The sequence below is a fragment of the Myxine glutinosa genome, chromosome 7, assembly GCF_964187855.1.
Source record: "Myxine glutinosa chromosome 7, kmMyxGlut1.1, whole genome shotgun sequence".
Lineage (NCBI taxonomy): Eukaryota > Metazoa > Chordata > Myxini > Myxiniformes > Myxinidae > Myxine > Myxine glutinosa.
The window spans coordinates 16676935-16704122 of NC_136267.1; the positions used below are offsets into that span (position 1 = coordinate 16676935).

The window sequence follows — 27188 nt, forward strand, 5'->3', positions numbered from 1 at the left end:
GAATATTTGGGGGACAGAGCACAGAGAGAGCTGGGGAAGCAAGGCCGGAGAGGAGTCGGTAGAAGACAGAAAGACCACCAACCTGCCTGCAGTGAGTGAGTGAAACGCCCTCGGAGTTGACTACATCGCAGGAGATTCCAATGATTCTGAAAGCTTTGGCCTCAACAGCGTGAAGCCGAGCAAGGTGTGAGGCAGGAGCACCAGCCCAGAGGGGGGAACAGTATTCCATTGAGCTGCAGATGAAAGCCTTGTATGTGGTGAGGAGCTCAGGTGTGCCAAGGAAGGATTTCGCACGACGGAGGATGCCCAGTCGGCGACTGGCTTTGGAGGCCAGCTTGGAAATGTGGTTTTCCCAAGAAAGATCATGGCAGATAGTGAGACCCAAAAGCTTGAGCGACAGAACTTCTTGGAGAGGATTGTTGAGAAAGTAGAAGGGAGGGTTGTCCAGTCGGTCCTTTCGGAGAGACATTGTAAGACTGTGAGATTTGTCAGGATTGAAAGACATGTTCCACTTGTTTGACCAGTCTGTGATTTTGTCCAGGTCTGCAGAGAGTGAGGAGGCTGCAGACTGTCGATCTGAGGGATGAGGAATGGAGCGGCAGATAGTGGAGTCATCAGCAAAGAGATAGAGAGGATTTTCCAGAGAGTCGGAGAGGTCATTGATGAAGACCAGAAATAGCACAGGGCCCAGAACGCTACCTTGGCGAACTCCAGCCAGAACAGGAAGGGAAGATGAGAGAAATCCATTCAGGGCCACACGTTGCCTACGACCAGAGAGGAAATGCGCAAGCCATGAGTGGAGATTTCCCTGAATACCATAGGAGGTGAGTTTGGTGAGCAGTGCTGGGTGCCAGACCATATCGAAGGCACGTGATATGTCAAGTGAGACAGCTCTGATTTAATGTTTGGCATTGAGGACCTCCATCCATTGTTGAGACAGCAGAAGCAACATGTCCAGAGTAGAATGACCTGGTCTGAATCCAAATTGATGATCAGAGATCAAGCCATTGGAGAAGAGGAAGGATTTGATATCTGAAGCAATGATGGATTCCATGACTTTGCTGATAATTGGGAGCAGGCTGATTGGTCTGTCGTTGCAAGGATCTGTTTTTGCACCTTTTTTGTGTAAAGCGGTAATGTTTGCTGATTTCCAAGATGCTGGCAGATGACCTTGAGCAAAAGAGAGGGGAAAATAACAGAGAGAGGGTGAGATAGAGCGGCAGAGCAGGATTTTAGGACCCGAGGGCTGATGCCATCTGGTCCAGTTGCAGAATCAGAGTCGAGGTTTGATAAAAACTTCACCTTGTCAGGAGAGAAGGACACAGAGTCCAGGAGCAGTTGGGTTCGACTGGGAAAGGTGGGAACAGAGAGAGATGGGTTTGGGACACAAAAGGTCAAAGGTCGTGTTGTGTGTAAGGTCAAAGGTCGTCCCTTAGTTAGGCCATATACAATCACGTAGCAAATCATAGATCTCCCTGTTCAATAGTTATCTCCTTATTATGTGTATTAGTTTAAGGCTCTGTTCCCACTAGTTGACACTGCATTGCACCGAATTGACATAAGATAGATCCCTCCGAAGCCCCCATGGCATCTTCGAAGTGCCAGTAACTTTGGGTAGGGTTATTGGCACCACCTTCACCCCAAACTCCATTACGCACGCGGTCAAGTTGGGGAAGAAAGGCGTGTCTCCGACGATCGTCATCAGAGGTGGAGCAAAAGAGCCCGTGCCAGCCAACCGGCACTGCAGTGAGCGGCCCGGTAGGCGTGCCCTGGTAGCCCGCGGCTTGATCTCGGGGAGGGCAATAAAAAGGGCGACGGAGGGACTGCTAAAGGAGATGAGTGAGGAGGGCGCACGGAGCAGTCAGTGAAGGAGGAGCTGAAAGTTGAGCTTGGACGTGCAGTTTTCGACCCGCTGTGGCGAAGCAACGCGACCGTGCGACCCAGATTGCGGAGGAACGGCGACCGCTCACCTCGAGCCTTGCCGTTCACACGGACCGGACCCGCATCCTCCCCGCCTTGTGATCCCGCCTCGTCCGTCCAGCCATCCCTCTGGTCCGAGCTGAACCTTCCTCCCTTTCCAGCCATTCGTGCCTGCCTTCATTTCCCATTCGTGTGAGTCTGTCTTTGTTTGTTCTGTCCTGGGTTTTCAAGTAAGACTGCCATAGGTAAGCTAGCGTTGCACTGTGTCCTTCTGGTCCGTCCCTCTTTCTGTGATTATTTTCTTATTCTTCCTTCTTCCTTGGTTTCTTTGATTGTGTAAATAGTAATTAGTAAATAAATCATATTTGTATTTCCCATCTTTGTTCTGCTTCTTCTTCACATTCGGTCGTTTTAGTGATTTCCCCATTGAAAACCTGTGGCGCGATTTTGGCCAACGTTCAAGAATCGGGTCTAGTCCTTGTTAATAGTTCGTGCCGCGGTTGCTAAAACCGCTCGGCAATTAACATCTGTCCGCGGTACGAACGGGGCTGCGCACCTGCCTTTCCGGAGGTAGCTGTGCAGCGTCAGGAGCGGAGACGGCCAGTGAAAATAGAAGGGGGGATTAACCCCCCCCCCCTAAGGGGAGTGCCGTACTCCGTTTCCGTAACAATTGGTGTCAGGAGTGTCGGATTCGGACCCGAAGCGCGAATAGCGCGCTCAAAATTTCGAGTGGCCCGAGATTTTATTTTTAACTTCCTAAATTGAAAAAAATCGTGCCATGGATGGTCAAGGCGACGGGATGCCGGTGGGGGAATTAGAAGAGGGGTTAGGGGTAACCCAGGACCACACCAAGGAAATGGAGGAAGAGAGCAATGGTGAAGTGGTTGCGGGGGTATCAGGTGCACAAGATGGCGCCCTCGCGCACGTGGTTGCGGCAGCTGAGCCCGTGCCACCAATGAATTTGGACCTGTTCATGAAACAGATGATAGCCTTTATGGTAAAGACAGACGATAATTTCAAAGGAATGGAAAGCAGAATGAGGGACGAAGCGAGGGGTACCAGTCAGCAATTGGGGGGCCAAATGGGGGCAATGAGGGACGAAGCGAGGGGTACCAGTGAACAGTTGGGAAATAAATTTGAGCGATTGGGAAATCAAATTGAGGGGCTCGGAAGCAAATTAGAGCGAATCGGCAAAATTGGGGACAGAATGGGTGACCGCATGCGAAAATGTGGGGAGACCATGGATCGCATGGTGGGCGAGAGGGTCCCAAGGGTGCACGACGAGGTAAAGCGGGTCGAGAAGCGCTGGTTGAGCGAAGTGGAGAAAGTCACAGGTAACTGGACCGGGGTAGAAATCGCGACCCGGGCTATGGGGCTGCCGGCGACCGCTGAGGTAGAGGGAATTTTATTAAAGCCAATGGTCGTTAAAGAAAAAGAAATAGTTAAAATCGGGCTTGTAGAGACGGCAGAATTTAAAAAGCACCAGTTGGAGGGAGAAATGGGTTGTGCACAAAGTCTAAGTTCACATCCTGATGCCGTACTTGCTAATCCTTATAAAGATTTGCAGGTGCGCATGGAGAAAATGATCCCAAAGGTGAATCGTGCTGTATATGGCGCTAAGAGGTTTTTCGGCAAAGTGTTTGGCGCGAAGAGAATTGTCGAGCGCTTGGGATCGAGGAAGCACCCGGGCATTCGTGGAAGGTCCTTTGTGTGCTGTGTTAAAGCGAATGGCACGCATGTGAGGAAAAAGTGTGCATCGGGGAATGAGCGTGTTACGAAGCGCGAGTGTGAAACCGAGTGCGAGCGAGAATGCACGTCGGGGTGTACGGGGTGTGACACAGGGAGTGAGAGCGATACGGAGTGTACGTGCGAGGGTGAGAGTGACCCGGAGAGTGAGTTGGTGGAGGAGCGGGTGCGAGGAAGCACGTTTGGGATGAACGGCGAGAGTGTGCGAGAAAGCACACCTGAGTTGGTTGTGGCGCGGGTGTGGGAGAGCCCATTGGAGCGTGTGAGTGGGTGGATGCGAGAGTGCACGCCCATGGTGAGTGGTACGGAGTACGTACCGAGGGAGAGTGCGCAAGACGGTGCGCGAGGTGTGTTAAGGAAGTGTGCGAACGGCGAGTGTGCGCGAGAGGAGTGGTGTGTAACAGGGACTGCGGTGGTGGAATGGACGGAGTGTGTGGGATGCACTGGAGGCGCCGAGACGCCGGGTTTGGTGAGTGTGAAAAGGGTCGCGTGGTGTGAGCATGCAAGTGAAGCATCGACGTTGACCGGGTTAGCAGTTAGGGCAACGGATAGCCGAGGCGAGCACTCTGTGCGCGGTGCGTTTTGTTTGCAGCGAGGACCGGCCGGGACCATAAGCGCGTGCTCTTCGGAGCGTCGCGCACGAATCGGGCCGGGTCCCGCACTGAATGGTCGGTGCCGCGTCAGAGCGGCGATCGGCGCGATTCCGGGGGAGGGGGGCCAGGTCGAAGGGATCGGAAAGGTGCCCCCTGGTGGCGGGGACGGGGTTCCGACCGGGCGAGATCGAGCCATCGGGCCAGAGGCCGCAAGGATCCGCGCCGAAATGGTGCGTGGAATCTCGGCCCGACCAAGCCCCCCCCCCCCTGAACCGAATGCCGGACGGATTCAACCTGCAGGCGACCAAACCACCCGAATTCATTGCTCGGCTTTGCGAAGCCGAGTTTTAATGATGTGACGACACACCGAGGCTCAGATAAAGCGGACTGTGATGATGGTAATAGTGTTTTGGATCCGAAATTGAAAATAGTGTATAGGATTGAAAAAAAATATTTTGATTGGCAACTGATTGGTAGAAGGATTGGCAGTGATTGGCAAATTTTTCATTGGTTGGGATTTGATGGCAAAATTGGTAGTGAGAGATGCCCGATGTGGTGGGATGGCAACTCTGCCATCTCTCACACAACGGGGGGCAAAGGAGCAATAGTTTTATGGGGTTTGGCAGTGAAAACTAGCCCGGGAGGGTTAGGATAAAATGATAGGGATCTAGAGAGAAGATGACCATAGGTAACGGTAAGGTTAGGTAGCGACATTGGACAGGTAGTGGGGACTTCGAGAGGGTAGTTGGGTTATAATGACGAGGGAGCGCAATAATATAAGGGGCGACGGGGAACGCGAGTGTTAGCAGGAAACCAGGTAGGTCAGATGATGCCATGTGAGTGTTGGAGGTGTACTCAGGAGTGTATTGTGAGAAGGTGATTGTGAGTTGTATTGAGCGTGGAGGTGTATGGAGCAGTGTATGACTGAGTAGTGGTGATTGTGTGTTGTGTTGACCAAATGGTCCTGGGAGGAAGGAGGGTGCAGGAAGCACCAGGTGTGATGGCACAGGTGTGCAACTAAAGGTATGGAGAATGGTTGTGTGGAATACATGGAGTATGGAATATATGGAGTATGGAATGGATGGTCGTGGAGTGAGTATGGTGGAAACTGTGGAGTGGAGTGGATGGTGCGAAGGTGTGGATGGGGGAAAGGAGGATGGACCCCATCACGAATACCCGGGTAGGGTAGTTTAAGTGTTAGGTAGAGGGTACAGGTAAATTGTGGTTGGATATTGGCATCTGTGGTGCGTGGTGGAAGAATGGTGTTTGGATGGGTGCATTAGTGACGTGGAAATGGCTGGGCGTGTGGCCTGTTAGTATGTGTAGTTGAATGGGCACTCCACCACTGTGAGGATGTCGGCCAGGTGAGGCCGCAGGTGGGCTCTGGGAGCCGTTAGAGTTGTGGATGGGGCCTGAGGATCCGGAGGACGGACCCGGGTAGCGCAGTGCCAGAGGGCACCGAGTGGGGAGAGCGCCAGAGGGCCTTCCCCAGGTAGATATGTTAGGGTAAGGAGCAGGTAAGCTCGGAGGCAACTACAGTGGTGGAGGTGTGCAGGTGGGTAGACCTGCTGGGAGAGCCACACGACCCAGTCCTGAAATTGTGCAAGGGCACAGGGAGTTGAATCGAGGGAGTGAGACCCCAAATTGATGAAGCACCACAGTTTGGTCAATGGGAATTTGGTTCTTAAAACCGCATAGAGTAAGTTGGCCAATGGATTGGCAGGGAAAGACCCCGGGTAGTGTAAAGTGAGTTAATGTCATTTAGAAGATAGTTAGGATTAAGAATCTCCTCACACCATCTACATCCACTCACCTGAGGTGACAGAACTCCACACCATGCCAGGTTGTTTTTATTATTTTTTGTGCAAATGTTTGAAATGTGAGACGCATCATGACGTGGGTGTGACATTGTGCTTTGTTGTTCCATCTCTCCCTCCTTATGAGGATTGATGATGAATTGGGTGATGGCAAATTTGATTAGAGGGATTGTGGGGACGAATTTGGTATAGGGGAAATATAGGGGAGACGAGACAGTAGTGACGAATTTGTAAATGTGTAGATTTTTGTACATATGGGGTAAGGGCAAGGGTAGAGTAGGTAACAGGGAGGGTGACGTACGGTAGGGACGAGCTTTCTCACTTCGCTCTCCGTACGCACCTCGTCTTGCATTGCCTTGTTTGATGTGTACCCTTGTGACCTTACCCCTCACTCACCTGTCTTCTATCCCCCTGTCTCCCACCCGAGGACTGTGCTCTCTGGGCACCAAGGGGAGCGTGCGGGAGTCCGCCATTGTGTGCCCGAACTCTCACAACCACAGCTGCCTGCATCGATGCACCACTTATGGACCACATGTCTGTGGCTGAGCACCACTCATGGACCCCACGGGTTGGGGCATGGCCCCTCTGCTGGAACCGGCCATGATGGCCCGAGATATTGCTGGCGGACCTTGGTAGCATGGCACCTATGCCATACAGGTGAACCACTCCTAGTCGGCCCTGTGGGCCATAAATCAAAACAATGGACACGTTCTGTGCTTGTTTTATTATGTCCAAATAGGCCGCCAGCAAGAAGAACATGAAGAAAGACGACAACTGGAAGAATAACAATGGCCAGCAGAGGGAGCCGAAGAGGAAGACCAGCACCAGGGGTTTGTTTATTTTTATTGTGAACTGCGATGACTGTGCACTGGTTGGTGTTTTTGGTGTTTTATGGTGTTTTGGTGCGTTATGGTGCGTCAATGCAGGGCAGGCTGTCTCTCCCCCCCCCCCCCCCCCCCCAAAGAACAATCACAGGTCCTGGGTTAGTTTTGTAAATACAAGTAGCGTCAACTGTAAATAATGCTCCCCCATCGTTCATGTTGTAGTTTGAAGACAATTCCGCAATTCGGTTAGCTGTGGGCGTAAATCTGTTAGATAGGGTGCAATGCAGCAGGGGGACATACTTATTTGTGTTTTAAAACTGTCACACTCAGGGTCAGGTTAAATGTAGAGGGAACTACACCTACGTGCCACACTAAAGGTAAAAGTTTAATAGGCCTGGGACGTGCCTAAGAGGAGGAGGGTGCAGTGTTGTGGATTTGAGAATTGTGTTGTGTTTTTTTATTATCGTTGTAAGTGTAAGGAAGCTTGTGTAAAAATCACCCTCCGTGTTGTGTGTAAAGGTCAAAGGTCGTCCCTTAGTTAGGCCATATACAATCACGTAGCAAATCATAGATCTCCCTGTTCAGTAGTTATCTCCTTATTATGTGTATTAGTTTAAGGCTCTGTTCCCACTAGTTGACACTGCATTGCACCTAATTGACATAAGATAGATCCCTCCGAAGCCCCCATGGCATCTTCGAAGTGCCAGTAACTTTGGGTGGGGTTATTGGCACCACCTTCACCCCAAACTCCATTACGCACGCGGTCAAGTTGGGGAAGAAAGGCGTGTCACCGACAATCGTCATCAGAGGTGGAGCAAAAGAGCCCGTGCCAGCCAACCGGCACTGCAGTGAGCGGCCCAGTAGGCGTGCCCTGGTAGCCCGCGGCTTGATCTCGGGGAGGGCAATAAAAAGGGCGACGGAGGGACTGCTAAAGGAGATGAGTGAGGAGGGCGCACGGAGCAGTCAGTGAAGGAGGAGCTGAAAGTTGAGCTTGGACGTGCAGATTTCGACCCGCTGTGGTGAAGCAACGCGACCGTGCGACCCAGATTGCGGAGGATCGGCGGCTGCTCACCTCGAGCCTTGCCATTCACACGGACCGGACCCGCATCCTCCCCGCCTTGTGATCCCGCCTCGTCCGTCCAGCCATCCCTCTGGTCCGAGCTGAACCTTCCTCCCTTTCCAGCCATTCGTGCCTGCCTTCATTTCCCATTCGTGTGAGTCTGTCTTTGTTTGTTCTGTCCTGGGTTTTTAAGTAAGACTGCCATAGGTAAGCTAGCATTGCACTGTGTCCTTCTGGTCCGTCCCTCTATCTGTGATTATTTTCTTATTCTTCCTTCTTCCTTGGTTTCTTTGATTGTGTAAATAGTAATTAGTAAATAAATCATATTTGTATTTCCCACCTTTGTTCTGCTTCTTCTTCACATTCGGTCATTTTAGTGATTTCCCCATTGAAAACCTGTGGCGCGATTTTGGCCAACGTTCAGGAATCGGGTCTAGTCCTTGTTAATAGTTCGTGCCGCGGTTGCTAAAACCGCTCGGCAATTAACATCTGTCCGCGGTACGAACGGGGCTGCGCACCTGCCTTTCCGGAGGTAGCTGTGCAGCGTCAGGAGCGGAGACGGCCAGTGAAAATAGAAGGGGGGATTAACCCCCCCCCCCCCTAAGGGGAGTACCGTACTCCGTTTCCATAACAATATATATATATATATATATATATATATATATATACAGTCACGTGAAAAAGTAAGTACACCCCATGTAAAGTTTTAACTTTTTCAACATATTTCAACATACAGCTATTTGATCTTCATTTCAACCATATTGATAGATAAAGGTGATATACTGATATAAGTGATATAGTATAACAAATATCATGAAACATTTACATTTTGTAGTCCATTGTATAATTTAAATAAACATAAATGCAAATTTCTCATGTGGAAAAAGTAAGTACACCCCTACATTTATCACTACTTCAAATACCTAAAATTAAAATCAGGTGCACCAGCTCAGGTGCAAATGATTAGAATATCGTTAGAGAGGATCTTGGAGGAACCTGTCTTATTTAAACCTCAGACATTTCGTTTGGTTCGCTCTTTGTTGTTGAAGTGTGCGGCGTCACAATGCCTAGATCAAAAGAGCTCTCCGAGGCCTTAAGAAAGAAGGTTATAGATGCCGACGAGTCTGGGAAGGGACTTAAAAAGATATCCAAACAATTTGAAATCAATCATTCGACTGTCCGGAAGATCCTCTTCAAGTGGAGAAGATTCCAAACAACTGCCAACTTGTTCAGGCCAGGCCGCCCCAGCAAGTTCAGCCCGAGAGCAGACCGCAAGATGCTGAAACAAGTCTCTAAGAACCCCCAGAATGTAATCACGGGACCTATAGGTAGCTCTTGCCACTGTTGGTGTCAAAGTACATGAGTCTACCATTAGAAAGAGGCTGCATAAATTTGATCTACATGGGAGGTGTGCCAGGAGGAAACCTTTGCTGTCCAGAAAGAACATCAGGGCAAGAGTAAAGTTTGCCAATGAACACCTAGGCAAAGGCCAGCACTTCTGGAACAATGTGCTCTGCACAGATGAGTCAAAGGTAGAGCTATTAGTCCACAGTACCAGAAGACATGTTTGGCGAAAATCAAAGACAGCATTTGACCACAAGAACCTGATACCAACTGTAAAGCATGGTGGTGGAAATATTATGGTTTGGGGCAGCTTTGCTGCATCAGGGCCTGGGCAGCTCACCATCATAGAATCCACTATGAATTCTTAATTATACCAGAGGGTGCTTGAGGATAATGTGAGGCCATCTGTCGGAAAGTTGAAGCTCAACCGAAGGTGGACCTTGCAACACGACAATGACCCTAAACATACCAGTAAATCCACCAAGGAATGGCTGAATAGAAAGAAATGGAGGGTTCTGGAATGGCCAAGTCAAAGCCCGGATCTAAATCCCATCGAGATGTTGTGGGGGGATTTGAAACGAGCGGTGCATGCAAGAAACCCCTCAAACATCGCACAGCTGAAAGAATTATGCATGGAGGAGTGGGCAAAACTTTGTCCCAGTCGATGTCAGAGACTGGTAGACAGTTATACTACTTATAAGAAACGCCTACTTGAGGTTGTTTCTGCCAAAGGGGGCAATACCAGCTATTAGAGCCAAGGGTGTACTTACTTTTTCCGCATGCCAAATTTGCATTTGTGTTTATTTAAATTATACAATGGACTACAAAATGTAAATGTTTCATGATATTTGTTATATTATATCACCTTTATCTATCAATATTGTTGAAATGAAGATCAAATAGCTGTATGTTGAAATATGTTGAAAAAGTCAAAACTTTACATGGGGTGTACTTACTTTTTTACATGACTGTCGATACAAAAACAACAACATGCATTTTAAAGGCCATTTCCCCTGCTAGAGCGGTGGTTAGCCTTGTGGTCCCCATGACAATCTTCTACATTTTGCCCTATTTTCTGCATCTCTCCTTGTTAATCCCCTTGCCCACATTTCTTTTTCCACCATCTTTAGCCAAGTCTTTCTCGGTCTTCCCCGTCCTCTACTTCCTTCTACATTAATTTCCATCACTCTTCTCAACCAGTCACTTTCATCCTTCCTCAACACATGACCAAACCATCTCAACCTGTTCCTCTTCACAGCATCAATCACAGGCAATATTCCCATCATCTTTCGCAATTCATCATTTGTCTTCCTCTCTCTCAACGATACTCCGCACATCCGATACAACCATTCGCATTTCCACCCTTTCCAGCCTTCGTTGCTGCTCTACGTTCATTACCCATGTCTCGCTCCCATAAATCATAACACTTCTCACACATGCAGCATACACCTTTCCCTTCAGCTTCAGCGACACTCTCCTCCTCATCAGCACGCCACTCAGTTCCCGAAACTTTTTCCATGCACATCTCACTCGAGCAACCGTTGCCGAGTCTGATCCACCTTCTCCATTCAGCATGTCTCCAAGGTAGCAAAATGTTTTCACACCTTCCAGCTTCACGCCGTCTCCAGGATCCAACTCAACATTTCCTCCATCTGCAGCTCCCTCTGTGCACACCTTACATTTGAATGTAGCTGCCACACTGGTAAATGACCCTCTCAGACCACTACATTTTTGATGAACCCACTCAGCGCACATTGTACATTGAATGGAGTTCACTCCGACACCCTTCCTGCACACAGCACATGGCCACTTCCCAGTTCTTTCCACCTCACCACATGCTTTACCACTTGCCATCACCTTCGTCTTTCCTATATTCACCTTCAGACCTTTTATCTCCATACATTCCTTCCACTTGTTCATCTTCTCCTTCAGTCCATCCATACTTTCTGCAATCAACACCAGATCATCTGCATACAACAACTCCCACGGTAAACCCTCCTTTACGTTCTGAGCCAGCACCTCCATCACAGCTACAAATAGTAGTGGACTTAGTACCGACCCCTGATGCACTCCCACCTTCTCCTCAAACTCGCCACTGTTCCCATCCTTCGTCCTTACAGCTGTGCGCGCTCTTTTGTACATTGCCATCACTACTCTGATCAACCATTCCTCCACTCCTAACTTCCTCATTGCCCATGTCAATACTTTGTGTGGAACCCTATCGAATGCTTTCTCCAGATCAACAAACCCAAAAAACAACTTCTTCCTCTTCTCCATGTACTTCTCCTGCAACTGCCTCACAATGAAAAGCGCATCTGTCGTTCCTCTTCCTGGCATAAATCCAAACTGCATTTCGTCGATCTTCACTTTCTTCCTTATCCTCCTCTCCAACACCCTTTCCAATACCTTCATTCCATGCTCCAATAACTTTATCGCCCGGTACAAGCCACACTCCAGAGGGTCACCTTTCCCCTTGTATAGAGGGACGAGGGTACTCAGTTCCCAATCCACTGGAATGCGGCCTTCTTTCACCACCAGATTACAGATCTCTGTCATTCTCTTCACACCCCAACTTCCTGCTGCCTTCAACATATCTCCCACAACTCCCGTCGGCCCTCCCGCTTTTCCACTCTTCATTGCTTTTATCGCTTCCTCAACTTCCTTCTCAGTTATCTTCTCTGCCGGTCCTAAAATTGGGTTACTCTCTATGTTGCCATCCCATTCATTCTCTGTATTCAACAGCATTTCCATATATCTTTTCCATCTTCCTTTAATTCCATCTGGGTCGACAACGATTTGTCCCACTTCATCCTTCAAGCAACTCACCCCCATCACATCACACCTCTCTTTCGCTATCTGCTTTGCAATCCTGAATACTGCTTTCTGACCCTCTTCCGAATCCAAGCATTCTCCGAACATTTTCCAACATGCCTCCTGCGCCTTTGCTACCTCTTTCTTTGCAGCCTTCCTGGCTGCCTTATAACTTTAATGCTCTGCTGTTTCTGCTCCCGTACCCTTCGCCTTCTGCCACTCCTTGAACTTCTTCCTCTTCTCGTCAATCCTCTTTCCAACTTCATCATCCCACCACCATGTTTCCGAGTGCCTCGGTGGTCCTTTTGTCCATCCACATACCTCACCAACGGCTCCCAACAGACTAGCTTTCATTGACATCCAACCACTTTCAAGCTCAACCACATCATCCTCTACCCTACTCAGCCTCTCTTTTAATGCCTCCCTTACTGTCACCTCTTTCAACCTCCATACCTTCATTCTTGGTTGGTACTTCACCCGCCGAGCTCTCCTCGCACCTTTCACCCTTATGTCGCAGACAACCAAGTGGTGCTGTGAAACAGCCTCGTCCCCCGGTATCACCTTTGTGTCCCGGAGGTGCCCCCTATCTCGCCTACGCACCATCAGGTAGTCAACGGTTGTCGTCGACCGTCGATAGATAGATAGATATATATTTATATATGGATGTGATAGCTGAAGGAAGGGAAGATTGGGGATTGCTGAGTCATGATGTTGTTTTTATGGGATCTTGAAATTTGTGATCGATGCCATTTTTTATGGGTGAACAAAAGTGGGATCTTGAGATCCATACCATGCCATAGGTTGTCCATGCCATAGGTTGTCCATGCCATAGGTTGTCTATGCCATAGATTGTTCATGCCATAGGTTGTCCATGCCATAGGTTGTCCATGCCATCGGTTGTCCATGCCATAGGTTGTCCATTCCATAGGTTGTCCATTCCATAGGTTGTCTATGCCATAGGTTGTCCAGCCAATTGTCCCATTAAATGCCAGGAAGGAAGTTTACAGTGTGGTTTATAAACAAGTAAATTAATTTGATTCCTGAAAATAATTGTAATAAGTCAGGATAAAGGTCACGAGCGAGCGGTATTCAATGACAAAGGACGGACTATAACCGAAACAGGCCCGGACAGGCCAGGCCCAGAAATGTCAAAACGAAGGTTACTGACCTTGAAATGAGATAGAAAAAAACTATAATGAGTTATGAGGTTAGTTAGCTACACAATACCGAAAATTCGGTGAAAAATGCAAAAAAAAAAGAAAAAAAAAGATCGAGCTCCGTGGGGCTAGCTAGACACATGACATTGGCCTAACCAAATATCGAAACCCCTGTCAGATTCCACCAAACCCCTCGGAGAAGTTGTAGCTTGAACTTAATTACCCCCTAAAAAGACATCTTTTTCGTGCGTGGCTCCGCCCACAATGGGCACAATACGCCCACTCGAGGCAGGACACAACGAGATCATGATATCAACCTGCCACCCAAGTTTCATCAAGATCGGATGATATCATCATCGGGTAGTTATGTTGCAGACAGACACACACACACACACACACACACACACACACACACACACACACACACACACACACACACACACACACACACACACACACACACACACACACACACACACACACACACACACACACACACACACACACACACACACACACACACACACACACACACACACAATATAGTGGTCACTTGATAACTCGTGAACCAATAGGTAAGTAGTCAGTAAAAGTCTGTAATTGAAAAGGCTTGACGTGTTAGTAGACAGAGCTCACGTTTTGTCAAGTGTCCTCTCGCCTTGGTCAGGAGAGGTGAAGTGAAGAAGAAGCTTCGGAATCGTCATTTGACCTCCACCGTTGGTCGGAAGAGATCGTCTGTCGTCCAATCCGGGTATAATGTGATGGTTTGCAGAGGTTGCGTGGAAAAGATATTTGAGCCTTGTCCCACGTCCGTGACACATTAAATGGTAAAGGTAATCTTACGTTTTTAAAGGTAAGACACATTAAATGGTAAAGGTAATCTTACGTTTTTAAAGGTAAGACACATTAAATGGTAAAGGTAATCTTACGTTTTTAAAGGTAAGACACATTAAATGGGAAAGGTAATCTTACCTTTTTAAAGGTAAGACACATTAAATGGTAAAGGTAATCTTACCTTTTTAAAGGTAAGACACATTAAATGGTAAAGGTAATCTTACCTTTTTAAAGGGAAGACACATTAAATGGGAAAGGTAATCTTACCTTTTTAAAGGGAAGACACATTAAATGGGAAAGGTAATCTTACCTTTTTAAAGGTAAGACACATTAAATGGTAAAGGTAATCTTACCTTTTTAAAGGTAAGACACATTAAATGGTAAAGGTAATCTTACCTTTTTAAAGGGAAGACACATTAAATGGCAAAGGTAATCTTACCTTTTTAAAGGTAAGACAGATTAAATGGTAAAGGTAATCTTACATTTTTAAAGGTAAGACAGATTAAATGGTAAAGGTAATCTTACATTTTTAAAGGTAAGACAGATTAAATGGTAAAGGTAATCTTCCCTTTTTAAAGGTAAGACAGATTAAATGGTAAAGGTAATTTTACCTTTTTAAAGGTAAGACAGATTAAATGGTAACGGTAATCTTACCTTTTTAAAGGTAAGACAGATTAAATGGTAACGGTAATCTTACCTTTTTAAAGGTAAGACAGATTAAATGGTAAAGGTAATCTTATCTTTTCAAAGGTAAGACAGATTAAATGGTAAAGGTAATCTTGTCTTTTCAAAGGTAAGACAGATTAAATGGTAAAGGTAATCTTATCTTTTCAAAGGTAAGACAGATTAAATGGTAAAGGTAATCTTACCTTTTTAAAGGTAGGACAGATTAAATGGTAAAGGTAATCTTACCTTTTTAAAGGTAAGACAGATTAAATGGTAAAGGTAATCTTACCTTTTTAAAGGTAAGACAGATTAAATGGTAAAGGTAATCTTACCTTTTTAAAGGTAAGACAGATTAAATGGCAAAGGTAATCTTACCTTTTTAAAGGTAAGACAGATTAAATGGCAAAGGTAATCTTACCTTTTTAAAGGTAAGACAGATTAAATGGAAAAGGTAATCTTACCTTTTTAAAGGAGAGACAGATTAAATGGTAAAGGTAATCTTACCTTTTTAAAGGTGAGACAGATTAAATGGTAAAGGTAATCTTACCCTTTTAAAGGTGAGACAGATTAAATGGTAAAGGTAATCTTACCCTTTTAAAGGTAAGACAGATTAAATGGTAAAGGTATTCTTACCTTTTCAAAGGTAAGACAGATTAAATGGTAAAGGTAATCTTACCTTTTTAAAGGTAAGACAGATTAAATGGTAAAGGTAATCTTACCTTTTTAAAGGTAAGACAGATTAAATGGTAAAGGTAATCTTACCTTTTTAAAGGTAAGACAGATTAAATGGTAAAGGTAATCGTACCTTTTTAAAGGTAAGACAGATTAAATGGCAAAGGTAATCTTACCTTTTTAAAGGTAAGACAGATTAAATGGTAAAAGTAATCTTACCTTTTTAAAGGTAAGACAGATTAAATGGTAAAGGTAATCTTACCTTTTTAAAGGTAAGGCAGATTAAATGGTAAAGGTAATCTTACCTTTTTAAAGGTAAGGCAGATTAAATGGTAAAGGTAATCTTACCTTTTTAAAGGTAAGGCAGATTAAATGGTAAAGGTAATCTTACCTTTTTAAAGGTAAGACAGATTAAATGGTAAAGGTAATCTTACCTTTTTAAAGGTAAGACAGATTAAATGGTAAAAGTAATCTTACCTTTTTAAAGGTAAGACAGATTAAATGGTAAAGGTAATCTTACCTTTTTAAAGGTAAGGCAGATTAAATGGTAAAGGTAATCTTACCTTTTTAAAGGTAAGGCAGATTAAATGGTAAAGGTAATCTTACCTTTTCAAAGGTAAGACAGATTAAATGGTAAAGGTAATCTTATCTTTTCAAAGGTAAGACAGATTAAATGGTAAAGGTAATCTTATCTTTTCAAAGGTAAGACAGATTAAATGGTAAAGGTAATCTTATCTTTTCAAAGGTAGGACAGATTAAATGGTAAAGGTAATCTTACCTTTTAAAAAGTAAGACAGATTAAATGGTAAAGGTAATCTTACCTTTTCAAAGGTAAGACAGATTAAATGGTAAAGGTAATCTTACCTTTTTAAAGGTAAGACAGATTAAATGGTAAAGGTAATCTTACCTTTTTAAAGGTAAGACAGATTAAATGGCAAAGGTAATCTTACCTTTTTAAAGGTAAGACAGATTAAATGGCAAAGGTAATCTTACCTTTTTAAAGGTAAGGCAGATTAAATGGAAAAGGTAATCTTACCTTTTTAAAGGTAAGACAGATTAAATGGCAAAGGTAATCTTACCTTTTTAAAGGTAAGGCAGATTAAATGGAAAAGGTAATCTTACCTTTTTAAAGGTTAGACAGATTAAATGGCAAAGGTAATCTTACCTTTTTAAAGGTAAGGCAGATTAAATGGAAAAGGTAATCTTACCTTTTTAAAGGAAAGACAGATTAAATGGAAAAGGTAATCTTACCTTTTTAAAGGTGAGACAGATTAAATGGTAAAGGTAATCTTACCTTTTTAAAGGTGAGACAGATTAAATGGTAAAGGTAATCTTACCTTTTTAAAGGTGAGACAGATTAAATGGTAAAGGTAATCTTACCTTTTTAAAGGTGAGACAGATTAAATGGTAAAGGTAATCTTACCCTTTTGAAGGTGAGACAGATTAAATGGTAAAGGTAATCTTACCCTTTTAAAGGTGAGACAGATTAAATGGTAAAGGTAATCTTACCCTTTTAAAGGTAAGACAGATTAAATGGTAAAGGTAATCTTACCTTTTCAAAGGTAAGACAGATTAAATGGTAAAAGTAATCTTACCTTTTTAAAGGTAAGACAGATTAAATGGTAAAGGTAATCTTACCTTTTTAAAGGTAAGGCAGATTAAATGGTAAAGGTAATGTTACCTTTTTAAAGGTAAGACAGATTAAATGGTAAAGGTAATGTTACCTTTTTAAAGGTAAGACAGATTAAATGGTAAAGGTAATCTTACCTTTTCAAAGGTAAGACAGATTAAATGGTAAAGGTAATCTTACCTTTTTAAAGGTAAGACAGATTAAATGGTAAAGGTAATCTTACCTTTTCAAAGGTAAAACAGATTAAATGGTAAAGGTAATCTTACCTTTTCAAAGGTAAGACAGATTAAATGGTAAAGGTAATCTTACCTTTTTAAAGGTAAGACAGATTAACCGGCAAACTGCCCCTTTTGTTGAGAGATGGTGATTCAACTTTTTCCCAAATGGATTCCTTTGCACCAAGAGCAAACCACCTTTTTCTTTGTCTCCGATGATCACCTGACTCGTATTGAAGCTTTGACAAAGCAGGTTCAGGTGTTTATATCGAGCAGAGTTGGAAGAGACTCTTCATAACCTGAAAGATGATGTTGGTTCATATGGGCTTTAATCCACCTTTGTATTTTACATAGTAAGCTGGTTATACATAGTAAGCTCGTTATACATAGTAAGCTCGTTATACATAGTAAGCTGGTTATACATAGTGAGGTCGTTATACATAGTAAGCTCGTTATACATTGTAAGCTCGTTATACATAGTAAGCTCGTTATACATAGTAAGTTCGTTATAAACAGTAAGCTGGTTATACATAGTAAGCTCGTTATACATAGTAAGCTCGTTATACATAGTAAGCTGGTTATACATAGTGAGGTCGTTATACATAGTAAGCTTGTTATACATTGTAAGCTCGTTATACATAGTAAGCTCGTTATACATAGTAAGCTCGTTATAAACTGTAAGCTGGTTATACATAGTAAGCTCGTTATACATAGTAAGCTCGTTATACATAGTAAGCTCGTTATACATAGTAAGCTCGTTATACATAGTAAGCTCGTTATACATTGTAAGCTGGTTATACATTGTAAGCTGGTTATACATAGTGAGGTCGTTATACATAGTAAGCTCGTTATACATAGTAAGCTCGTTATACATAGTAAGCTCGTTATACATAGTAAGCTCGTTATAAACAGTAAGCTCGTTATACATAGTAAGCTCGTCATACATAGTAAGCTCGTTATACATGGTAAGCTCGTTATCCATAGTAAGCTCGTTCTGATGGTTTATTAAAGTAAAAATAACATTGAACATCATGTTGAACATCCGGGATATTAACGATGGGAGATGTCTCTCAGATTCCCCTCAGGAAGCGAAGGATTACAAGATTTACAAGATTTACATCAAAACAGGAAATGATTATTGGGCTGACACAGATTCCAATGTTTATATCACGATCTGTGGAGGATTGAAGTGTTTGAGATCTCATCATCTTCATCATTCAACATATCACATTCCTTTTGAAGCGGGTCAGGTAATTATTCACACATACTTTAACAAGGTAGATAGAATATTAATAAACATGTTAATGCCCGACCAGGTGAGATGTTACCTGCTGTACACGTGTTTCTACAGGTAGATGTTTTCACTGTGCGCTCCCTTTACCTGGGGAACCTGGAAAATGTAACAATCCGGCACGATGGGAGTGGAAGTCGTCCCAGCTGGTTCCTCGAGAACATCAGAATCACCGAAACATTCTCCGGACTCGAACAAACATTTAACTGTTCATGTTGGATTTATAGAAACTCTCCTAAAACCCTCAACCCCCAGGTAATCTTACATTATTCCACGAATACCAAATGGAATCTCCATCTTTTAACTTCCTCTACCAAGATCACGTGTTTCTCAATCCTCTCGACCTTCATGAATGAAGTGAATTTAGAAAATGAATGAATCACTGAAAATGAAACATTAACAAATGCATTTATCATTTACTAATACTAACCTATAGATACATTTATACTAACCTATAGATACATTTACTAGGTTTTTGATAGAATATGCTGAAAAAATGAGAAAGAGGACCGGGAGGTGGAAAAGGGGGGTAGTTGGGAAGGAGGTGAAATAGGGGGTGGATTGGGGGTGGAAAAGGGGGGCGCTTGGGGAGGAGGTGAAATAGGGGGTGGAAAAGGGGGCGCTTGGGGAGGAGGTGAAATAGGGGGTGGATTGGGGGTGGGAAAGGGGGGCGCTTGGGGAGGAGGTGAAAAGGGGGGCATACTGGGGTTGGAAAAAGGAGGCGCTTGGGGAGGAGGGGAAATAGGGGGCGTATTGGGGTTGGAAAATGGGGGTGGTTGGGGAGGAGGTGAAATAGGGGGCGTATTGTGGTTAGAAAAGGGGGGTGGTTGGGGGTATCAATCCAATCCTGGACAAAGAAAACAATTTTCCGCCATTCTTTTTGTACCTTTTTCATTCTCTCAGCAACTTCATTTGATGTTGATTTCTACCGGAGTCTAAATTTGACTATATCCAACTTTTTTGGGGTTCACCCCCGTGAGCCAAGCAAAAACTATAGCACTTAGGTAGAAGTTGCTTCGAAAGTCATGAATTCGATGTATTTATTGGTCGATGTATATTTCAAGTTTCAGCTACTTTCAATGTGTTGCTTCCGGCTCCTTGGGTGAGGTTGTTGTCCGTCGGAGCTCATCCACGTCTATCTCATCCATGTCCAACTCAACCATGTCTATCTCATCCAGGTCCATCTCATCCACGTCCATCTCGTCCATCTCATCCATGTCCATCTCATCCACATCCATCTCATCTACGTCCATCTCATCCATGTCCATCTCATCATGTCGATCCCATCCACGTCCATCTCATCCACGTCCATCTCACCCACGTCCATCTCATCCACGTCATCTCATCCACGTCATCTCATCCACGTCCATCTCATCCACATCAATCTCATCATGTCCATCTCGTCCACGGACATCTCATCCACGTCCATCTCATCCACATTCCACGTCCATCTCATCCATGTCCATCTCATCCACATCCATCTCAACCATGTCCATCTCATCCACGTCATCTCATCCATCTCATCCACGTCCATCTCATCCATGTCCATCTCATCCACGTCATCTCATCCATCTCATCCATCTCATCCACATCCATCTCATCCATGTCCATCTCATCCACATCATCTCATCCATCTCATCCACGTCATCTCATCCACGTCCATCTCATCCACATCAATCTCATCATGTCCATCTCGTCCACGTCATCTCATCCACGTACATCTCATCCACGTCCATCTCATCCACGTCCATCTCATCCACGTCCATCTCATCCACATCCATCTCATCCTCGTCCATCTCATCCACGTCATCTCATCCACGTACATCTCATCCACGTCCATCTCATCCACGTCCATCTCATCCACGTCCATCTCATCCACGTCCATCTCATCCTCGTCCATCTCATCCTCGTCCATCTCATCCACGGCCATCTCATCCACGTCCATCTCATCCTCGTCCATCTCATCCACGTCATCTCATCCACGTACATCTCATCCACGTCCATCTCATCCACGTCCATCTCATCCATGTCCATCTCATCCACGTACATCTCATCCACGTCCATCTCATCCATCTCCATCTCATCCACGTCCATCTCATCCACGGCCATCTCATCCACGGCCATCTCATCCACGTCCATCTCATCCTCGTCCATCTCATCCACGTCATCTCATCCACGTACATCTCATCCACGTCCATCTCATCCACGTCCATCTCATCCATGTCCATCTCATCCACATCCATCTCATCCACGTCCATCTCATCCACGTCCATCTCATCCTCGTCCATCTCATCCACGTCATCTCATCCACGTACATCTCATCCACGTCCATCAAGGGTATTTTTGATTTATTGATTAATCGATTCATGACTTCATTAATTAATTTTCTAAAAGTTACTGATTCGGATGAAACTGTGGTGGTTTAAGTATTCTATTAGCCAATTGATTCCTAATTTAATTATTTTACCGTTATTATTTATTTATTTTCATTATTAATCACTTATTTATTTTCTTTCTCATCTGGGTAATATCTCAGGCATCTTTTGAGCTGGGAAGCTGGTATTTGGACATGACAATGACCAAGTGATTAGGTTATAGGGGAGAGTGGGGTAAGTTGAGCCTAAGGGTAAGTTGAGCCACCCCATGTTTCTTAGAAAGTGAAATATTTGAAGGTGTGAGAGCGCCATCTATACTTTCATAGCAACAGTCTTTCTTCCTGAGTACACATGCAGAGGAATATGAAGCAGGGGTAAGTAAGATTTAATGAAATTTGTATTTTTTTCGGAATTTCCCAAACTTTGAGTTATGGTGTTTTGAGGGTGATAACAATAGAATTAAAGGAAGCTTAATGAATTGTTTATGTAGTAATGTGAACATGAATGGTGTAGATTATTTACCTGAGAGTATGAATTGTAAATTGAATCAATACGTGAAATGAGCATGTTTATATTCAAAGTGGCGCCCGTGGGGTAAGATGATCAATTGGGTCGGGTCAAGTTGAGCCATGGCTCATCTTACCCCATGAACATGTGTGCAAGATAAAGTTACTGCTTTATACGCAAGTTGGAGTTGAAAACTGTAGTTCTTGTAACACCGATACTTGTGTATAGATCTAAATCCTATTCCTAAGAATGATTTATGTAAATATTTTTGCATTAATCACAGGTAAATGGAAAAATGCCTTGGGACTATAAAAGGAAGACAGCACGTGGTTGTTCTTCATAATTATTTGAAATACAAACCAGTTCATCAGCATATCTGACTGATAAATCTTGACGATTACATATGTATGAACATTCAGCCAAAGTTTACTGATAATTCATGTGTCTTACCAATAAATCAGAACACAATACATGTATAATTATTTCAGTTCAAACTGTTAAATTTCATTAGATCAATGACATCATGTTACTTTGTAATAGACACGAGGTGCTTCTTACATGTGCGTAAATTTCACACAAGGGAAAGGAGCATTTATCAAGTTTCAATTATTGAACTGAAAAATCTGATCTGAAAAACGTGATCATTTACAGGAAACTACTTTGTCTTGTTTTGCATTGTTAAAGCTATAAGCAACAGCTTTTGCGTGATTGTTAAAAAAATGTGTATTCATTAATACTTCATGCATTCCCAGTTTCAATGGGTTTTCTCAGTGTTTTATCAATAATAAGCTTTTCCAGTGGATCTGGACTTAAACTTTTTGTCTCAAACTTGTTTTATTGCTGTTCTGTCCTGTATTGAGCCGGTGAATTTGATGGGACACAAAATGTTTCATGCTGTTTTTTTCTTGTGGCTCAACTTACCCACTGGCTCAAGTTACCCCGAACCCATGATCAACTTGCCCCATCATTGGGGCAAAATGAGCCATTCGACAACTTTTTTTTGAAGGCCTCTGCTAATTAATTACATGAAAATGAAATGGTAACATGTGTATGAGGGGAGAAGCAAGTATTTACACCATCATAATCACTATGGCTCTGATGCACAGCACTTTATATTTGATGTACAGAAGGGCATTACTGAAAAATGGCTCATCTTACCCCACTCTCCCCTATAGGATATTTTTGGTTTATTGATTAATCAATTAATCCATTTATTACTTGGCAATTTTTTTATTTTTTTTTCAAGTATGTTGATCACTCCGGTTTTTGTGATTGTGTGTTTGTTTGTTTGTGTGTGTGTTTGTCTGTCAGCTCACTTATACTTGCCTACAGGTCACAATTTGAAACCGATCTTCACGAATCTTCACCAAATGGTAGAGCACGTGGTCCGACAAAATCCTATATATTTTTGAGGTCAAAAGGTCAAAAGGTCAACATAGACCAAAGGTCAACCACCTTTTTTCAAATTTCTAAAATCCTCAATTTTAATCCGATTGACTTGAAATTTGAATAGGATTTACACATCAGCTAACTGAATTCAACCACAAACAATTTTTGAGATCAGCTTCGGCCAAAAGGTCAACATAGGCCAAAGGTCAACAACAATTTCAAATTTCTAAAATCCTCAATATCCATCCGATTCACTTGAAATTTGAATGTCATTTACATATCAGTTAACTGAATTCAACCAACAACTATTTTTGAGATCAGCATAGGCTAAAAGGTCAACATAGGCCAATGGTCAACCACTTTTTTCCAATGTCTAAAATCTTCAATTTCCATCCGATTGACATGGAATTTGAATCGGATTTTCATATCAGTGAACTGAATTCAACCACCAACTATTTTTGAGATCAGCATGGGCTAAAAGGTCAACATAGGCCAAAAGTCAACCACTTTTTTTCCAATGTCTAAAATCCTCAATTTCCATCCGATTGACATGGAATTTGAATCGGATTTTCATACCAGTGAACTGAATTCAATCATCAACTATTTTTGAGATCAACATAGGCCAAAAGGTCAACATAGTTCAAAGGTCAACAACAATCTCTAATTTCTAAAATCCTCAATTTTCATCCAATTGCCTTGAAATGTGAAAAAGATTTTCATATCAGCTTACCAACCATCTTTCAACCATTTTCATAAACCAACCACCAACTATTTTTGAGGTCAAAATTGGCCAAAGGGTCAACATGGGCCAAATTTCTAAAATTGTCAAATTTCATCCAATTAACGTAAACTTTGAAGACGATTTGCATTTCAGGTCACTGAATTCTACCACAAATTATTTTTGAGGTCAAAAGGATGCTCTACTGAGTGCCATTCTACTTTATTCTCTTTTGCCAAGTGTCGCTCTATGAGTGATTTTTCATTATTTATTGATTAGTCAATTATTCAAATAATTTTTTTTGCGGTTAATGACTTATTTAATCAATTTTCAAAAAGTTACAGCTTCTGATGAAACAATGGTGGTTAAGGTACAGACACGTGAAAAAGTAAGTACACCCCATGTAAAGTTTTGACTTTTTCAACATATTTCAACATACAGCTATTTGATCTTCATTTCAGCAATATTGACAGATAAAGGTGATATAATATAACAAATATCATGAAACATTTACATTTTGTAGTCCATTGTATAGTTTAAATAAACATAAATGCAAATTTCGCATGTGGAAAAAGTAAGTACACCCTTGGCTCTCATATGTGGTATTGTCCCCTTTGGCAGAAACAACCTCAAGTAGGCGTTTCTTATAACTGTCTACCAGTCTCTGACATCGACTGGGAGAAATTTTTGCCCACTCCTCCATGCAGAATTCTTTCAGCTGTGCGATGATTGAGGGGTTTCTTGCATGCACAGCTCGTTTCAAATCCCCCCACAACATCTCGATGGGATTTAGATCCGGGCTTTGACTTGGCCATTCCAGAACCCTCCATTTCTTTCTTTTCAGCCATTCCTTGGTGGATTTACTGGTATGTTTTAGGGTCATTGTCATGTTGCAAGGTCCACCTTCGGTTGAGCTTCAACTTTCCGACAGATGGCCTCACATTATCCTCAAGCACCATCTGGTACAATGAAGAATTCATAGTGGATTCTATGATGGTGAGCTGCCCAGGCCCTGATGCAGCAAAGCTGCCCCAAACCACAATATTTCCACCACCATGCTTTACAGTTGGTATCAGGTTTTTGTGGTCAAATGCTGTCTTTGGTTTTCGCCAAACATGTCTTCTGGTACTGTGGCCAAATAGCTCGACCTTTGACTCATCTGTCCAGAGCACATTGTTCCAGAAGTGCTGGTCTTTGCCTCGGTGTTCATTGGCAAACTTTAGTCTTGCCCTGATGTTCTTTCTGGACAGCAAAGGTTTCCTCCTGGCACACCTCCCATGTAGATCAAATTTGTGCAGCCTCTTTCTAATGGTAGACTCGTGCACTTTGACATCAACAGTGGCAAGAGCTACCTGTAGGTCCTGTGATGACATTCTGGGGTTCTTAGAGACTTCTTTCAGCATCTTGCAGTCTGCTCTCGGGCTGAACTTGCTGGGGCGGCCTGGCCTGAACAAGTTGGCAGTTGTTTGGAATCTTCTCCACTTGTAGATGATCTTCCAGACAGTCAAATGATTGATTTCAAATTGTTTGGAGATCTTTTTAAATCCCTTCCCAGACTCGTCGGCATCTATAACCTTCTTTCTGAAGGCATCAGGGAGCTCCTTTGATCGAGGCATGGTGACGCCGCACACTTCAACAACAAAGAGCAAACCAAACTAAATGTCTGAGGTTTAAATAAGACAGGTTCCTCCAAGATCCTCTCTGACGATGTTCTAATCATTTGCACTTGAGCTGGTGCACCTGATTCTAATTTTAAGTATTTGAAGTCGTGATAAATGTAGGGGTGTACTTACTTTTTCCACATGCGAAATTTGCATTATGTTTATTTAAATTATACAATGGACTACAAAATGTAAATGTTTCATGATATTTGTTATATTATATCACCTTTATCTATCAATATTGTTGAAATGAAGATCAAATAGCTGTATGTTGAAATATGTTGAAAAAGTCAAAACTTTACATGGGGTGTACTTACTTTTTCACGTGACTGTATGTTATTAGCCAATTGATTAAGAAAATATTTTATAAATATAATTTATTGATTTTAATAATGCAATTGATCAATCAATTATTGTACACGTTTGCCTCTCAATACCGTCTCTATGTGCTGCATTGCAGTATCGCCGGGCGCGCCAAAGGCTCCCAGGTAATACCGCGGGCTGGAGGATGTTATTTATTTATTTATTTATTTATTTGGCAGGGGGCGGTGTACATTGAATGTATGTGTACTTGTTGTACACCGCTCCTTTCCTATTCCATCTCCAGGTGCTGCACGACACGTTCTGAAAGGGAGAACTCAGTTTTCACTCCGATTTCTTTCCTTCTTGTTTGGTTGTTCGGGCGATATCTCAGCCACCCTTTGAGCTAGGAAGCTGAAATTTGGACATGACAGTGACCAAGTGATTTCGCTACAAAGGATATTTTTGATGTATCGATTCATGAATTAATCGATTAATTATTTATTGATTAATCAATTAATCGATTAATTCTAGAACTTTGATTGATTAATTATTTAACTTTTTTTTCATACATTACACCTTTGGATGAAACACTGGTGGTTTAGGTATGCTATTAGCCAATTGATTAAGAAATTAATTATATTACGATTATTATTTATTTAATAACGCAATTAATCAATCAATTATTGTACACCTCTCCTTTCCTAAACTGTCTCTGTGCTGCATGGCGGCCACGGCAATGTCGCGTGCTGGAGGATGTGTTATTTATTTGGCATGGAGGCGGTGTACTTTGAATGTACCTGTTCTTGTTAATGATTCTCTTCCTTAAGGATCCTTGAACAGATTTCCTGTGAATTATTTACGTAGTTGTGTGAGAGAAGTAATCACAGCGATTATATCAATACTGAGGAACACAAGATCACATGGACCTCTTCCATCATTTTACCACACCTGGCTATCGTTACTCGCTCTTTATTATTTCATTTCAGATTCCCAGGTCATGTGACTCTTCGGATAAGAGCGAACCGAAGAAACCACACGGTGAGTTTTGGGGATTCTCATTTGGGGATTTGATGCCGTTTACAAAGCATTTTGGGAAGAGAAACATGGAATTTTAAAAATTTCCATTATTGGTGGAAATAACGATTGTAATTTCCTTGTTTCCCATTGTAGTTCCCAACACTCTCAGGGGAATTCCTCTCCTCTCATGTGAGATACAAAAGCCAAATAGTAACAAGTTCTCACTGCTGTGGATGTTTCGAAGTACTGAAGGCCACGACCAGGTGATCGCAGTGGCCGGAACACAGGCAGACATCCTTACCTCCTGTCTGGGGAAGAGTGAACAGAAAAACCATGGAATGCTGGAACCTGGACAGGATTCCTGTCCAGAAAGCTCCCACTGCTTGCTGCCTCCATTTGGTGTAACGAGGGATCAACTCGAGAGATACTGGTGCCTGATTGGTTCCGGAGAGGATGGAACATGGAGACAGCAGGTCCTCTCTGTGCTCTTCACACCTGGTAAGATCTAACTCGCTGATCATTACCACCCAGTGATCATGCTCTATTCTGGTTCTTTATTGAAAGAAATCATCTTTGTTCATACTTATCCTGAAAGTGACAACAGCTTCTCTCGCTCAGTTTCCCTTTGCCGATTCGAA

The 27188-nt window shown here is 43.2% G+C and overlaps 2 protein-coding genes across 3 annotated transcripts in view; one reads left to right on the forward strand and one right to left on the reverse strand.

Moving 5' to 3' along the window:
* The window catches only part of LOC137431011 (uncharacterized), a 53386-nt gene extending 39347 nt beyond the window's left edge, over positions 1–14039 (reverse strand). The window contains exon 1 of one of the 2 annotated variants that reach the window (XM_078781316.1): positions 13909–14039. The gene's annotated coding sequence lies outside the window, so the exon portion shown is untranslated. The remainder of the gene's footprint in view (positions 1–13908) is intronic. The other variant, XM_078781317.1, reaches the window with a different exon arrangement.
* Positions 1–27188, forward strand: part of LOC137431010 (uncharacterized) — a 52458-nt gene that overhangs the window by 23873 nt on the left and 1397 nt on the right. Inside the window, exons 2-5 of the mRNA XM_078781314.1 lie at positions 18364–18539; positions 18641–18835; positions 26520–26571; positions 26704–27048. Of these exons, the coding sequence (XP_078637440.1) occupies positions 18364–18539; positions 18641–18835; positions 26520–26571; positions 26704–27048 (768 nt within the window). The remainder of the gene's footprint in view (positions 1–18363; positions 18540–18640; positions 18836–26519; positions 26572–26703; positions 27049–27188) is intronic.